At 38.1% G+C, this 13,711-nt stretch overlaps 1 protein-coding gene across 1 annotated transcript in view; it reads right to left on the reverse strand.

Moving 5' to 3' along the window:
* The window catches only part of FIGN (fidgetin, microtubule severing factor), a 131,099-nt gene that overhangs the window by 2,369 nt on the left and 115,019 nt on the right, over positions 1 to 13,711 (reverse strand). The window contains exon 3 of the mRNA XM_012750030.2: positions 1 to 7,042. This exon is cut by the window's left edge and continues 2,369 nt beyond it. Coding sequence (XP_012605484.1) covers positions 4,788 to 7,042 — 2,255 coding nt within the window. The 3' untranslated portion in view covers positions 1 to 4,787. The remainder of the gene's footprint in view (positions 7,043 to 13,711) is intronic.

Raw genomic sequence — 13,711 nt, forward strand, 5'->3', positions numbered from 1 at the left:
ATGAGGTAGAAATGGTTATAAAGAACAATGTTTGAATATACGGATGAAAAAAGAAAACAAAAAAAAGAAATGAATATTCTCTAGCAACTGTATATCATCCACAAGGGAAACTCATCCACACACCCACACCCACACACCAGAGGAGGGGGAGGAAGTTAGAGGGAGAGTTTTAAGCCTGGAAATAAAGTTTTGCTTTTTTTGTATCGTAAGACAACTAGAAGAAATGAATGTGCTCCCAACCTTGGTGTACTACAGAACCATTTTATAAATATTTAACATTCTATAGGACTGATTCATATATTCTCACACAACTCTGTGGCAAGGCTGACCCATGCTGCCGACATTCTACATATCACTGAGACAGGGAGGTGAAATTTTCCTGCTTTCAGTCTAATTGTCTTTGACAATTGCAGTGCCTAGTGCTACACTGCTTGTGTTGTATTTAAAAACAGGGGAAAGAGGAGAGACTTGTTCATTAAAGATGCAGTATCCCTGGTTCACACAAATGCATCTGGCAGGTTCAAAATCGAATGTCAACCAGAGGTCTTAGCAGAGTGTGAGATTCAGTTCATGTGTTGGTTAGTCACAAGTACAGCTGGTTGTGAATTCTGAAATACTAATAGCTCCATGTTTGCTAATGTGCTTCATATAAAAATCAGCAGGTGATTCAACAACTGAAGGCTTTACTTTTCAAAAGGAAAAAGAAACATGTTAAAACACTTTGAATCATAAAGTGGTCATGTGTATCTGTGCACATATGAAGAAAGGAAATAACCAGTTGCTTCTGAACAATGTAAAATAGATGTTTGTTTTAAAGTTCAACTAGGTGGTGGTGAAAACAGAACACACACATACACACACACACACAAACACGCTAATTTTATATATATATATATATATATATATATTAGAAATTTACTTTAGTGGCCTCAATAGTTAAACTGCGTCCCTTTCACTTTGCAAAATACAGATTCAATGATCATGATACTCAATTCTTGCTAAAAAACATGAGGATGGGATTATAGAAGTATCTTTCTGCTTGGAGTTGGATACGTTTTTAGAGAAAGAAATTCTAAATGTCTCTAAAACATACTTTCCAACCCACAGATATATTTAAGTTTACAAAGACCTATTGTAGGGATTAATTTGGATTTTTTTTTTTTTTGGATGTATTCTTTTGAAAACTGCATAGCCAAGTACTATGCAATCCATGTAAATTGACCTTGCTATTTTACATAGCATAGCCTCTGGATAGCTTTTATCACTTGCCCAGATGGTGTTTGGCCTATGTATTTTAGTGGAATGGTTTATTTTCTCCTTGATAGGTTTCAAATGCACAAGAAAACATTATACCCGTCTATCTGCATTTGAGTAGAATACAAACTGACTAATAGATAAACATTCTGTGTGAAAGTAAATAGCCTTAAAGTATACTGCCTTCACATTCCATTGATCAGCTCAGTCAGCAACGTTTTCCATGTTGTCACTAATGTTCTAAATATTTTGGAGAGAAACATGACAGAAGTGTAGAGTATTTCCATTTGTGTCACATATAAGGTCATTACGAACTACCTCTTGAATTTCTATTGATCCCAATACTGAAGTAGTTTCCTCATTTCCTTTTCGTCCCTGTTGGAAATGTTATTACAGTTGGGAAAAAAGGAATTAGGGTCTGTTAAGTGGACTGGCTCAATCTCCTGGCCAGACGGCGAGGGATTTGGACTGGCTCATTACCTTACCTTCATTAGTAGCCTTCTCCAAATTCTTAGCAGTCAAAAAGAGGCCAAGAGTATGAAGCCCGATTACTTAGTTGTACTGTCACCGATCGCACACATTCACTTCTGAGGATGTACCCCCCCCCCCCCACGCCAAGTTCCAGAATGGATGGTCAGAAAAGAGCTCATTATTGGGCTAGCCCATAGAGGAGCTCATAATGCCGCTATGCAGAATCAAAGACTCACAGGAGACCACTGTCTACTCAAAGGTCAGCCTTATCTCCTCTAACAGATCTTCATTTCTTCAACATGCCCAATTTCCTAAGAGATCAAATCTCGGGATTTTGTGAGGCTAAATGAAAATCACACACGTCTTCAGCTTCTGCCTAAATACATAGATTTTTGACCACTCATATCTCAAACTCATTTTTAAGTCACTCAATAGCTCTAATTTTTAAGTCATTTAAAGCTAAAAGCCAAGTTGTATGACTTCAATTCATTTTCCGTTTTATAAATGAGTGTAAAACACAATAGTGCAGTCATATATTTGGCATTAAGTCTTACCAGCCACAAAAAAAAATGTGGGTCAATATTGGATTTTCCAAAGTTGTCTAAATAAGACTGGGTTTGTCAAAACTTGCCAGATGCTTTCAAGTGAACACAGCATGTTGGTGGATATGAAATGTAATATCTAAAAGACAGAAAATAGGTCAGCACTGTGCAAAAGTAAACTTGTCAGTGAGATCAATATGAACCTATTAATGTGTATATTAGAATTTCCTTACAACAAGGGATGTGCAGGGTAGACCCAGAACACGACTGTAGCATTTATTCACTTGTGAAAAGCAGAGGACATACTTAAGTATTATTTTTTGTATCCTTAATGAAAGGCACTGCTTTTTAATACATTATATTTAAGCACAGTTTTAATTGATAGAGTATCATAGTAAATTAAATTCTGGTTCATTTGCTCAGTTTTTAGCAACATGAAAGATAAAAATGGGGACTAATGATCAAGCATGATAAAATTTCAGAAATATGAAATCCTCATTAGCTTTCTCTATGTTAAGTGTTTCAGAGAATTGAACATCATGGATGAGATCGGTAAAAATTTTTGAAGCAAAAAAAAAATAACAGAAAGACCTTTCTTGGGGCTTCTCATTGCATTTATTTAAATTTTTAAAAAATGTACATCATTTATTGAATACATAAAATGCCAGTGCTTTGCAACAGCTTTGTTACTGCATCTCTAAACTAAAAAGGAAGAGGGGAAAAAACCAGGAAAAATACATTCAAAAAGCCAGGCTGTTCTGCTTATACATGGGCAGTGGCTTTGGAAAGCTACAGCCTGCACGGTGACTCTTCAGAGGCATTGCCGAACATCAGCCAGCTATCAATGAAAAGTTGCACATAAAGCATTAAAGGATACAAAGAACAACTTGGTGGGGAGCAGGAGAGGAATGGGAAATTAAGAAAAATGCCACATATGCCATGAAGGGGGTTGTAGACTGAGCTGGAAGTAAGCATAAAGACCGATGTTTGTGGAAACTAGATTTATGGGGAAAGATGGAAGAAAACAAAGTAGTATGTTTGGCAAGCAATATTGCAGCGTGTGTGTCCACTTCCAATTTTCTACTTTACTTTCCAGGAGAAATGTAACAAAACTGAGGTAGAAATAAACAGGGGAGCACTACAGCCCAGATTTCAAAATGAGAAGCAAAACTGCACTGACAAGAACGGAGTCAAAAAGAAGGGGAGACAATGTGAAGGTTCTTTGTGGATATATATATATATATATATGTTGGTTTGTTTGTTTTTGTTTTTATTTGTGTTTGTTGTTTTGGTTGCTATCCTCTGCATTCTATCAAACAGCGCGGCAAGCCTATAAGCTAGATTAGTGAATAGAATGACACCGTTCCCAGCAGTTTAGCAGTTTCAAGAAATAACTTGCAAACTACCACCACCAACAACCACCACCTATGCAGTAAAAGGCAGTCATAGTTTTTAGGTACTGTGACTTTCAGGGTCCTAAACAGGTCTTGTGGCTGACTGTTCTAGACACTAACACAAACTGAATAAGTAGCTTTCAATTAACCAGTGTACCTTTTAAGAACATTTTCACTTAATTATCAAGGAGCAATATACTAAGAACTCTTGTAGTTATTGACATAAAGAATTATTCTGCTCTGGTTAATTCCCCATATTTAGTAAAAGAACTTTTTTTTAATCCTTCCATTTCTACTTTAAATTGTAAATATTCAGTTGTATCACACTTCAATATCTTTTCTGGATACATTCAAAGTAATTTTCCTTGCTGTTTTCCAATTGTTGAGGTAAACATACATTTTAATATAAAGTAACATTGAAGCCTATCCTATTACTCTCAGCAGTACATAGTGCTTTCAACACATTCCTTTGAGGTACTGTACAAATCACAATCACTTTCCTGAGTTTTTGCAGACAAGAACATTAAAAGAAATGAACTGCAGAAATTAAGGTCCAGATTACCGTTACCCTGTTTTACCTGTTCTTAGCTTAATACTGCAGAACAGACAGGATTGAGGAATACTGTTGCTCTTAAAATGGCAAAAATCTGGTTTTCTGTCATAACACAACCGTTCATCTCTTTAGTCCAATAATGTTTGAAGTTAAAGCTCTTTATATTAGCACATGCCACCAATGTAATTGTGAGGCAAACAAAAAATAAAGCACCACTCCAGGCACTTGACAGCAACTAAATCTCGAGAACAGCAGAATGGAATCAACACACGAGGTTCATGTCCTTCTGAAATCAACACACTTGCACCTTGCTCCTTGGTGAGTGTTGTCTAGCTTGAACCGAACTGAGCATCCACATATGCTTTCTGTCATCTGGGGCTTTCAAATCAGAAGCTCTCATTTGATGCACTTTTCCTCCAAATCTACCCTGACTCTAAAGATGCAACGTTAATCGGCGTCTTCCCCAGTACCCTTTGCAATTTAAACACTACTGGAAAGGGGCTCTATTCCCTATGTAGCAGGTTTTATGTGTGTGTGCCAACATTCATTACATTTTTTTTTCTAAAGCAGTTATCACTGACTGCAACCAAACATTTTGTTCCATTCAACATACATATCAAGCTCTTTTTGAGATATGCTAGGCTGAATCTTGCAGAAAGCATTTTCAAAGTCTTGATATGTAACGGGCCGCAACTGGCTGGGCATAATGGCTGAAAGGTCTGTGGCTGGCATGGCATGGAGGGGGCCCACTGCTGCTTCCTGACACAAATGAGCCACGTCGAGTCCAGAAAAGCCTTCTGTGCGCTGGACGAGCAGTGCAAACTCCTTGTCATTGAGACAGTAATTGTGCTGTGAGAGCAGTTGTACTATTATCTGGTGCCTCGCTGTGCTGTCGGGAAGTGGGATTAAAAGTCGTTTCATGAAGTACCTCCGAAGAGATTCATCTATTTCTTCTGGTTTACTGGTGGCACAAATTACTACGATTTGGTCCTCAGCCGAAGTTAGTACAGTGTCCAGCTGCATCAGAAATTCGGTTCTCATCCGACTGACTGGACTGTGCTCCTCGCTCACTTGAGAGGAGAGAAGCATGTCAATGTCACTAACGAAAATCACTGAGGGCTGGCGACACCTGGCCACAAGAAAAGAGGCATGGATGATTTTCTCTGCTTCTCCTAACCACTTGGCGACGAGTCCAGAACTGGCGATTTTGAAAAATGTGGCCCCCAGCTGACTAGCTATGCATCGGCCCAATAATGTTTTGCCTGTTCCCCGAGGTCCAAATAAAAGGATGCTTCGAGGTAAGGCCGTCAGTCCACTGAATGCATCTGACCTCAGCACGGGCCATAAAACCTCCTCTTTAATGACAGCCTTCACCAGGTCGAGACCAGCAATGTCATTCCAGTCCACTGGTGGTCCTTGGGTGATAATCTCATTGGTTACCAGGTCAATGAGGTGCGTGTCAGTATTCTTCAGTTGCTCGTCCACAGAGTGGTTGGATGAGGTAGCTGCACGGAGTCCAGGGCCTTGCATTGGGTGAGAGAGGAGCTGCCTGTGCTCGTCCCCATGCTCACTCATTACTGGCGACGTGTACTTCCCAAAGGATTCACTGGATCTTGATCCCAATGAATTTTTAGCAGTACTGTAGGAAGGAGGGGTCAGAGCCCGACTGGACTGGCTGCTGAATTTCCTTTGCTGTTCAGAGGACATTAGCTGCTTTGTTGGCTTAAATGCTAAGGATGATGTTTCAGCACTTCTGTCAAAGCCATTCCCCCGATTTGTGTTTGAAATGCTGTTGTCGGGCATTCTGTACATAGGACTCTGTGTAGATCTCTGTTGGCCATAGCTGTAATTTCCATAACTGGAGTCCATATCTCCTTGCCCTGCCATATAGAAAGCTTTCCTTTTGAGAGAACTTGCCGAACTGTTTGTCAGAGCCGATGGTGCAATAGGCGTCAAACCGTGACCCTGGTAGGTGTAGCCAGGAACAGTGGTGGGGGGCAGGGGGGTGGGCGCAGGAATTCCTGAAGGCAGGTACGCTGAAGGAGGAGGGGGTGCACCTCCAGGGCTGTATCCAGACCCCACGGCAGTCTGAGGAGGATAGCTAGCGGAGGGATAGCTGTAACTGGAGAGGTTAGAAGTCCCATTGTAGCCTGGGACCAGGGCTGGTGGCGGGGGAGGTGGTGGTGGCGGCTGCAGGAGCCCAGAGCTATGCAAAGGAGATGGATGAGGCGAGGGAAGTGCAGGTGCTGGCTGGCTGCTGTAAGTAGAATGCAAATACGATCCGTTGTATCCCGGGGCATATTCCTGAGATGGGAGCCCTGCGTGAAGACTAGGTACACTGTGGCTTCCACAGGTGCTACTTGAATAGCTAGGTTCTGTCAGGTTGCTGGCTACCCCAGGAGAGCTCCCTATACTTGCAGAGACATCTGCTGGAGGGAGGGCTGAACTGACTCCAGCTTTGCTGGCAGTGATCACATCGGGAACACAGTTCATGGGATAAACAGCTTCTGAATTCAAGGAAGGCTGCCAGGGTTCGCTTTCATTTTTCCGACCGTTCACTAGTCCTGATGGTGCATCTGAATAGTTGCTGAGTACGGGTCGGTCCACAGGACCTTCCAAAATGCCAGAATACTTCTCTGCATATTTTTTTAGTAGGTTGGATGCAGTCAGAGCAGATATGTCATCATTCGCCCAGGCGTACTGATAGGTGCGCTGCAAATGACCTCGGTAGGCTTCAACTTTGTGGGCAGGAGACCGAGTGGTTGAGGTGATATCAAAGTGCTGTTCTGGCCACTGGGCATGCTCCGGCGTCCACTGCATCTTCAAGCCTAAGAATTTGGGGGGAAAAAAGTTAATTTACTTAGATGTTCATCAGAACTCTTAAAGCTTTTCCCCCCAACTTCTTTTGTTACTTATTATTTTCCATTAATGCTATGCAAATTATAAAGGATTTTCACCTAATATAGGTACTCTTTAAAATGGACTAAATTTCAGCCCGGTATAAAAAGTAAACTGAATTAAAAAAAAAAAAAAGCTCCGTAGAAGATCTAATTTTTTTTTTTGCATTTTTAAGTCATAAGCAAATCTATTTTTATGAAGCCCATCAGGTTACTTGCTATGGCTATACACACAGCCATACACACAAACACATATATATGTACACACACATGCCTGCCAAATTAGAGTTCAATCACAGGTTCTTACGATAAAATATGCATACATATTTTAAATATCTTGCACTTGTATCTTGTATTAACAGGTACAATATCCAGCTATTCTGTCTGTTCGCATCACAGTTTCTGTTTTTTATTTTAACCAATATAAAAATGAGACACAGCTGACAGATCACATCTAGGATACCTCTCGTATTTGGTACTGAACACCTAGTTAGCACAGTATAATGCTCCCTGCGCAGAACAATATGACACAGACATAGCAGGTCATTCCATAATCCAACTCTCATCTAAAGTGGTCCACGACAGTTTCAAATCTGCTTCGTGGAGTGCAGCAAAGCAATCTCCCAGGCAGCGCTCCATCGCTTTCATCGCACAAAGCCTACAACTCGGTATGAATTACAACTGGCTCCTTTCTGTTGTTGAGTCTCTGAAAAAAAAAACAAGCATCACTTGTCTGTCGGTCTTCTAGCGTCCTCCCTCCTTCTCTTATAATTCCCTCCTCCCCTTATAGCCTCTAAGGTCCTAAGAGGGTAGAATATATATGTGTGTGTGTATGTGTGTGTGTATATTTCCCTTTTTTATATATTGTCACACATATATACACACACACACACACACACATATACATAAATAAAGGGGCGGGGAGAGAGATAGAGAAAGGAAACCAAGGGGAAAGGGAAGATAAGAACGGAGAGAAAAATCTGGATTCTGACTCCTTATATTTCTATAGGAAGTCCTGTGGGGCATAAACTGGAAGAGTATAACTGGAAATAAGATCGCATGGGTAATTCTATCATCTGCTTAGTTATTAAGTGAAGCCAAGTTGACTATGCAGCAAGCTATAAAATAAATATTTTCTCATTTAAGAAAAAAACACTAAACAGAATCAGAGAATCATTTGAATTTTAAATTTTAAAGAGACCTTAGAAATTACCTTATTTCACAGATTAGGAAACCAGGGCCCAAGGAGATTTTAATGCACCCTAGAGGTCTCACGTGTGGTTAGTTACAGAAGAGGACCGGAACCCCGTTCTCCTTTTTTCCCAGTGCTGGCGTATCCCATTCTAATCTCAGCTTGGTTCGAACACTTCCTATTCTGGTACAGCTATATTAAGCTGGCCGCCTTAATCTCTTTTGTATTACCCAAAGTGAATTTTGCAAACTGTCTTGTGCCCTCTGGCAGAGATGCCTTGATGAGGAGGAGGCCTGGTCTACAGGAAGCATCTGTGGCACGAGCTCCCTTCGGAATTACCACAGTCTATTTTGACAGCTCCTACCCCCTTCTGTGCTCCTCCCCCAAGCCCTTTGGCTCTTCCTTGCCTGACTCTGGCTTCTGACATGGCTAGCTTTGACTTACTGAGCTAAACAGAACACAGCACACAGTTTGGTAACAGAATGGCATGTTGATTCCCTTCTGACTCCCTCTTCCTTGTTTGCAAAACCACTGCACCAGACACTGGAAGTTAATTAGCAGGATGATGCTGTGCTAATTGTGTTAATTTACAAGGTTTTAGTCAAAGAGAATCATGCCAGGGCTGGCACTGCTGTCATGCTTCCGACTTAATGATTAAGAAATACTGAAAACAAGGTGGGAAGGATTGCAGTAATTACACAATAAATGAATAAAGCAACAGGATTCATTTGCAAATATATTTTACTGCAGTTGTGCTCATTTGCATTTGGATTTTTAAAAAGGATCCATGTAGATATTCATTTGCAAATCACAACTCAGTTAAATTAACTCTGAATGCTGCGCAGTATAACTTAATCAACATATATATATATATTTTAGTAAAAATACTAAAAACCTCACTTCTCTTGTAGATGCAACAGATTCTTTCTTCCCCTCAGATACCCTAAATTTCCATATTTCTGTTTTTAAAAACTTTATATGTGATTAAATAATCTCATCAAATTGGAAAATAATATGATAAAATCTGGAGGAAGGGCAGCTTGCATCATTTCACTCAGAGAAACTCTGAGGGTGAATTCTAGGAAGAACTAAAGTGCTATTCTTAATTATTTCTGCTTTCTCAATCATTACTTTTTAAGGGGGAGGAAAACACACCGCAAAATGGGTGAAATGACCGAAACCACACTTAAAGGGGAAAAGATGCAATTTTAATGAAGCAGCATTTCAGGAATCATACTTTCATTAAATTCAACTGGAAATTATTAAGAGCAAATCACCAGGAACCAATCGCAAGTAATCAGTATCTAAATTCTTCTAGTGTCATGGGATTTACTTCAAGCCTTATAAAAAGGAGAGAATATTAATGTGACTGTAATGTAGAACTGTCTAAAAGACCTACAAATTCATTAGTCCTGTAAATTATTTCTAGGGAATTTCTATTAAGATTTTCTTCTTTAAAATATCAAAATACAGAGTAGAGGAACTAAGAGCAAACATATGCTCTGAGTAGAAATTTGATTACAGTGATACAGAAGAAACATGAATAAATGTCTTGAAGCAAGGGCTCAGAAAATAATTTAGAAGTCACAGGCAATGGAATTTACCACAACAAACACACGTGTGTGCACGCACACATGAATTAAAAAAACATAGTTTCTTTTCAGTTAGCTGAGCTAAGCCATTGTTGGCCTTAGTTAACAAATATACCCAACAAACATGATTAAAAAATACTCTTTAATAAAAATGAAACTGCTTTAGATTTAGACTAATTATTTTTTTTAAAAAAGCAAGAGGTTAGAATCCTATCCCTGTATTGGCTTGCATAATATTTTTTTGTTAATCACTTATAAAAAACATGCAAAAATGATTTTGGTAAGTTATAGTCACTGTAAAAGACAGCAGTATACAGTTTAAATAAAATAGATTGTCCATTTTCACTGGGTATTGCTGGATAGTTTAGCAAAACTAAATTTTGTACGATTTCTATTTCATCTGAAATTAAGCAAAGATCCTATCTATCAAAACTATTTATTTGGAACAATTACTAGATACATCATTGCCTTTTGATTCTCATGTCATTTTTGCATGTGCTTACCAAGATAATTGAAAGTTTATTTATTGATGCATACTAAATAACAGTAACCTTAGCAGGACTGCAAAAGGCAAGACTGAGTTTTGCTTAACCTAAAGGGAACAAAATTATTCACACCTTCTGAAACATGAGAAGGTATCCAGTGCTTTGAAATCATTAATGTTATTTGAAAGAATAAGTTAATAGTTAACCATAAACTAGTTCTTAATATTAATAGGAGCTGAAGAAGCCAGTGTTCAGGAGATTTTCCTGGACTTGGGGACACAAAGACCCTTTTCATCAGTTTCTTGAATTTTAACTCTAATTGGAAGTAATACCAAACTTGTTTTTGTTATTGGTGTTCTGTTTATTCTGTTATTGGTGGTGATATTTCCTATGTGAAATGGAAGAAAGACACAAAGCCAAATGTTCTCCGAACACAAAAATCCTGTTCCGTTTGATTGCACTGCTGTTATCTCCAGTACACTTGTGTCACTTAAGTTGGCACTCAAATAATAAGTTGGGTTTTAAAAACACCTTTCGTATGGTTTCTCTTCTGCACACGAAGAGATGGATCTCAGAAACAATACTATTTTAACATTATTAGAAACATGACTCTAGAATAATAACGCCTACTGTACATAGCTTAAATAGGTCCAGTAAAAATTTAGAAAATGGGGAAGTAAGAAAAATAGCTCTTAAAGATAATTGAAGAGTTGTTCCAAAGCATTAATTTTTATTTTTGAAAGGACTGGGAAATTCTTAATACAGCTGGCAAATTTCATGATGCAATGTGTTTGTTTTTAAAATACATAATTTAATAGAAAATTGCTTTTAAGATAATTTAACAGAAGTGTTCCATGCGAATGACAGGTACTACAGTAAATCATCTGAGCACTTTGTTCTTACTTTATTGTTATAGGATGAATTTACGTATATGTAAATTGGCAATTCTATATTGCCTGTATAACTGGATGGTTCAGATAACATTTTCCATTCTTCTCATTCCTGATCATTTTATAACTTAGCTTTAATTACTAAACAGTTACTGCCTTGCCTCATCTTCTATTTTGCTCTTTAGTTTTGAAACAAAACAATTATAACATTCTTTAAAGTTCTGCCACAGCTTCAAAATTATAAAGAAACAGTTAAAAAAGAAAAAATGAAGGGTATAAAAATAACTTTCAGAAAGGGAGGAAACTGGAAATAAAAGGCTTGCTTTTATAAAATCTATGTTTAGCACATATTCCTGGAAATATCAATTTTAGGCACTCACTACCCCAGTCCACCCCTCATATACGCATGCTATTCAACAGCTCATCAGGTCTGAAAAGCTTGCTCACTCCTACAATGTTCCCGTAGGGAAATTCTGGCTGCTAGGGACTTGGCCTTCATTTGTAGGTTTTCTCAGACTTCCTAAGGGCAGGGACCCGAGGCAAACACCTGCAGGCAGCATGGCGGGCTCGCTGGCTCTAGACTAGAAGCATAGTGCTCACACAGCCCTGCATGACAACGTCACTACACCTATTACATTCCTTTGGGCTATTGTACCTCTGAACCTTTCATTATTATTTTTTTAATATTTTAAAAAATTTAATACAATATTTAGCAAGGTTTACTCTGGAAAACAATCACTGCTAGGGTAAATATAGCAAAGTAATTATAATACTTTACACCCTCCTCAGTGTAATAATGCAACAGATTCATCATCTCTTAGGTTCGCAATGACAGAACTAACACATAGAGCATTCAAAATTTCAAGTAGAAAGCTGCAGATTAGTGGATGGAAAATATAAGTATATTCAGTGAAGAACTTTCTGAGAGAGGGACTATAAACCTCCTGGTACTGAAAAGTGGCCCTATGCAATGTTTACTTATTATCATTTATTCTTCAAGGGGAGTGATGACCAAATGAAATGTTTGAGGAGACTGAGCAACATTCTCCTTTTCTCTATTCATCTTCATAAGCCAAGAGACCAACACAGCACTATCTAGTATAACTTGCACTAAACCATTTGATCCGGAAACTTCCCCAGTCCACTCCCCAGTAATTCCTAGCCTTAAAATATGATGTCAGATCCAAAAGTAATGGCAAGGAACAAAGTGAAGGAAAGAAGCACTGAAATTAGATATCCTCTTTAGTTTACCTAATTTGGTTCCATCTTTAGAGTACCAAAAGTCCTTTACAAGCTGAATGTGATAAAGGGCCTACCAAATTGATTTAGTCAACAAATAAAGGGCCAACTATGTGCAAAGCTTTGTGGTTCAATGCTAAGAAGTTAAATCAAGGGAATCTGTTTACAATGTGATGAAACCTTTTCAGCTTTCTGTCTTCTGCATAGTTTCACATTCTCATTCTCCAATGTTGGACTCTTTGATCTTAGAGATTAACAGAACTTTAAAATGACATAGTCCGATCCAGATAGCTTCACTGTCAGTTTGGTATTTCACTTATTATTGTATCCTGTGGGGTTGGATACTAGTTGGTGTAACATAATATTTTATTTGGAGTCATTGTTAGATTGTTGGGATAGAAAACAACTGAAGGAACAAGAATAAAGAAGGTTCTAGAAATTTGACTGAAGAGTAAAAAATCCAGGCTTGAGAATCAGACCACTGGCATTGCTTATGTTATCACTTATTTGTTTTAATCTTGGTTAAGTGGCTTAAGCACATCATACTCACTTTCTCAGCTATAAAATTCAGACAATAATAGTATCATTTACCTTACTGGCTTGCTATTAAGATTACCTAAGGTAATACTATTTTGTGAAAATATTTTCCCAATGTGGACTACTACACAAATATTTCTTTTTGTTTCTTTCCTTCTTTTTTTTCTTTTTTGAAAAAGCCAGAGGTGCATTAAACACAAAGCAAAGAAACAATGGCTAGACAGCAAAAAGTAAAATCACTCTCAGAATTTATAAATCAGTTTTTCTTCAACCTCAGGACAGCTACTGAAAAGAAAATTTTCCAGTGGGAATGTTAGTTCCAAGAAACATATAGAAATTCTTTCATACTGGGCAAAACACAGAGCATGATCTCCTTAATCAGAAGGTGTCAAAAATTCAAAATTTTTTCATAGTATTTTATTTATTTTTAATGTTACCTGTGACTCAACATTTTGGAGATCAAAATGGAAACAAAGTACTTAGAGGTTTAAGACCAGTTAAGAATAACCTCAAAACCTATAATCTCAAATAAGATATTCTAATTATATAATTTAATACTGTCAAATGATTTTTCTCTTTAAATCAGACTTATATACCTCAAGACTCCAAATTATAATAATTTTGCAGTAAATCCCCTCCTCCTCCTGCCCATTCCACCTTAGTTG

Source organism: Microcebus murinus, chromosome 8 (genome assembly GCF_040939455.1).
Source record: "Microcebus murinus isolate Inina chromosome 8, M.murinus_Inina_mat1.0, whole genome shotgun sequence".
In the NCBI taxonomy this organism is placed as follows: Eukaryota; Metazoa; Chordata; class Mammalia; order Primates; family Cheirogaleidae; genus Microcebus; species Microcebus murinus.